The sequence below is a fragment of the Hyaena hyaena genome, unplaced genomic scaffold, assembly GCF_003009895.1.
Source record: "Hyaena hyaena isolate Hyena2069 unplaced genomic scaffold, ASM300989v1 scaffold_451, whole genome shotgun sequence".
Lineage (NCBI taxonomy): Eukaryota > Metazoa > Chordata > Mammalia > Carnivora > Hyaenidae > Hyaena > Hyaena hyaena.
Genome location: NW_024081080.1, coordinates 42,394 through 45,333, shown reverse-complemented (window position 1 = coordinate 45,333; position 2,940 = coordinate 42,394). Strand labels below are relative to the sequence as shown.

The 2,940-nt window shown below is 62.4% G+C and overlaps 1 protein-coding gene across 2 annotated transcripts; it reads right to left on the bottom strand.

Annotated features, from left to right (window-relative positions):
* On the bottom strand, window positions 1-2,565 carry CXCR3 (C-X-C motif chemokine receptor 3). Of its 2 annotated transcripts, none has more exons than XM_039253349.1 (2): window positions 2,507-2,565; window positions 1-1,539 (listed from the first exon to the last, which is right to left on the bottom strand). In XM_039253349.1, the coding sequence occupies exon 2, from the start codon at window positions 1,537-1,539 to the stop codon at window positions 445-447; it is 1,095 nt and encodes a 364-aa protein (XP_039109280.1). In that variant the 5' UTR covers window positions 2,507-2,565; the 3' UTR covers window positions 1-444. The 2 variants fall into 2 exon arrangements, with proteins under 2 accessions (XP_039109280.1, XP_039109281.1); XM_039253350.1 differs by having other exon boundaries at window positions 2,400-2,564.
* Between the last annotated feature and the right edge of the window lie 375 nt (window positions 2,566-2,940).

Below are 2,940 nucleotides of genomic sequence, written 5' to 3'. Positions count from 1 at the left end.
TTTTAAGCAGAAAGTTTAGATATAAAAATATAAACATGCTCAAATACGGAGGCCTTGGGGACCACAGCTACGGTCGCTGCTGAGTTGGAGGCCTGGGTCAAGGCCCTATAGGGACAGCTTCTACTATGCTGCTGGCTTCCTGCTCCCCAAACACGGGGAAGGACAAGGTTTAGTTACCGAATAAGAAGGGCAGAGGGGCTCCTGGCAGCCAAGGCAATAAGGGCCCCACGGTGGCCACCTCTGAAGTGGCAATGGGGCTTGGCAGCTAAGGAGCAGCAGCGGCGTAGCCCCCAGAGCCAGGGGGTTGCCTCTAGGGAATCCTGGGAGTGTGTGTGGGGAGTGAGGCTAAGGGCAGAGGGAGGGAGGAGCCTGGAAGAGCCTGTGGAACATGGGGGCAGTCAGGCTGCGTGGCGAAAGGAGAACCAACCCCCCCGCCCCCCAGCTTCACAAGCCGGAGTAGGAGGCCTCTGTGGTCTCAGACCAGGATGACTCCCGGCGGAAAGATGATGGCTGCCGCTGTTGCCCCCTCAGGTCGGGGCAGCCCAGGCGCATAAGTAACACCCACATACGCTCTCGGAACTTGACCCCCACGAAGGCGTAGAGCAGTGGGTTGAGGCAGCAGTGCATGTAGCCCAGGCCTGAGGTGATCGACTTGGCCACGTCCACACGGCTCTCTCGGCCACAGTTGCGGGACAAGGCCTCCAAGTCCATGAGGGTGTCCACCAGCACCACCAGGTGGTAGGGGGTCCAGCAGAGGGCGAAGGCCACCACCACCACCACGACTAGCCGCATGGCCCGCAGCCGCCGCTGGCCCCTGGAGACCAGCAGCACAGCCAGGATGCGGGCATAGCAGTAGGCCATGACCAGCAAGGGCAGCAGGAAACCAGCCACCAGCTGCAGTACCCGCAGAGCCGTGCGGCCCACCTGCGGGAAGTTGTACTGACAGTGGGTGGCATTGAGGCGCTCGTCACGGCTGGCCGACAGGAAGATGAAGTCCGGGATGGCAAAGAACAGACAGAGCCCCCAGACAACCACACAGGTGAGGGTCACCCGGACCCCGGGCCCCCGGCGGTACAGCTGGGTGGCGTGCACGATGCTCAGGTAGCGGTCAAAGCTGATGCAGGCCAGCAGGAGGGCCCCCGCGTAGAAGTTGATGTTGAAGAGGGCACCGGCCACTTTGCAAAGGCCAGATCCGAAGACCCACTGGACGGACGCGTCCACCGCCCAGAGGGGCAGGGTCAGCACCAGCAGCGCGTCGGCCACAGCCAGGTGGAGCAGGAAGGTGTCGGTGCTGCTCAGGGCTGCCCGCTGGCTCAGCAGCACGGCCGCCACCGCGCCATTGCCCAGCAGCCCCAACACAAAGAGGAGGCTGTACAGCGCCGGCAGGAAGGTGCGGTCGAAGTTCAGGCTGAAGTCCTGCGGGCAGGGCGGGGAGGCGCAGCAGGAGTCACTCTCGTTTTCTCCGTAGTCATAGGAAGAGCTACAGTTTTCCAGGAGGAAGGCAAACTCAGAGGCTTCGAACACCTGGCGCTCACTCATCTGCACAGGGAGGGAAGGAGGCAACGGACCGTGGCCTTACTCCTTTGAGCATTTCCCCGAACCAGCTCCTCTGTCGGGCAGGCCCTGCTTCCTTCCTTTCCTCCAAACCCTCACCTACTGAACTCCGTGACCAGCCCGGGCTCTGGGGTGGTGACTTCCCATGTCAAACGCGGCTTCTCTGTCACCTGTGTGGGCCATCCCATTAGCCCAGGGATCGTGGGCCGGAGGAAGGGCTCCCCGCCCCTGTGCCAGGAGCCCTTCCTGGCCCCTCTCCTCACTCTTCCTTCACGGCTTGGTCGGCCCTTCTGTTTCCCTGCCACGCCTGGTTCTACTACCTGCCTCCCCAGGCACCTCCCCGCAGTCCCCTCTCCGGGTCAGTCACTGGCCCCCCATTTCCCTCCTTAGCCCTTGTCTAGGGGTCCCAACTTCCTGCCTCCCGTGGGGCCCCTCCACAAATCACTGAAGTCCTCCCCTCCACCGTGTCACATGCTTTCTGTTCCTGTTCCTCCCTTCCTCTAAGGGATGCCACTTGCCACCGTCTGCCCACCCCCCGCCCCCCCACCAAGCTCGGGGAAAAGTATTCCAGACCCCATCACCCTGCACGTTACCCCAGAGCTGCCAGCACTCTCAGTGCCAGTTCAGCCCCACATGGAAGGGTAAGTTCCAAGTCAGAGCTGAAGGGAGCCTTGGAGGCCAGCAATGGTGAGCCTCTACCTCCTGCACTTCACAGACGAGGCCCTGAAGCCAGGCAGGAGAAGGGTGGGCCAGTGGTCACACACAAGTCCGTGGCCAAGGTGGGGTCCCAATTCCCCGTCCCAGGGCTCCTTCTATGACAAGCCCTGCGCCGTCTACCTACTCACCCAGCCCTCTGGTGGCCCTGGCTCGTGGGCCAGCTCTGCCGTTCCCTTAGGATCCCAGGCCCTCCTCTCTGAGCTCCCGTGCCGGCCGGCTGGACAGCAGCACTCACCTCAGGGACCGCTGCTGGGCTGATGCCCTGCCGTCAGCGCTGCGTGCTGCCTGCCCCTCTGCTTTGGTGATTGTGGTTGGGAACCTGCGCTACACAGAGGAAGTGAGGGTTTCACATGATTGTCGGCGGCAAACTCTTCCATGGGGTTGTCTGTGCCAGAGCTCTTAGAACCCAGGCCACAGGATTGCCTATTCCGGCCGCTTTCCCTGGGATGCTGCTCTGGGGGGAACTGGCCACAAGCCCGGGGCCTAGGGAAGGGCAGGTCCTTTGGGGGGGGGAGGCGGGCATCTGAAGGAAAAGCTGAGTGTCTGGGAGGCAGAGGGCAGCCCTGCTGCCCGGGGCAAGAACGTCTGCACTGGTGGAACCGTGCTCATCTGGGCTGGCCTGGAGTGGATCTTTGCGTAATTGTAGATTGCTTTGCTAAAAGTCTGAAG

Bases quoted from the DNA above. Each gene is read 5' to 3' on its own strand.
- CXCR3 (XM_039253349.1), bottom strand. From the start codon at position 1,539: ATGAGTGAGCGCCAGGTGTTCGAAGCCTCTGAGTTTGCCTTCCTCCTG.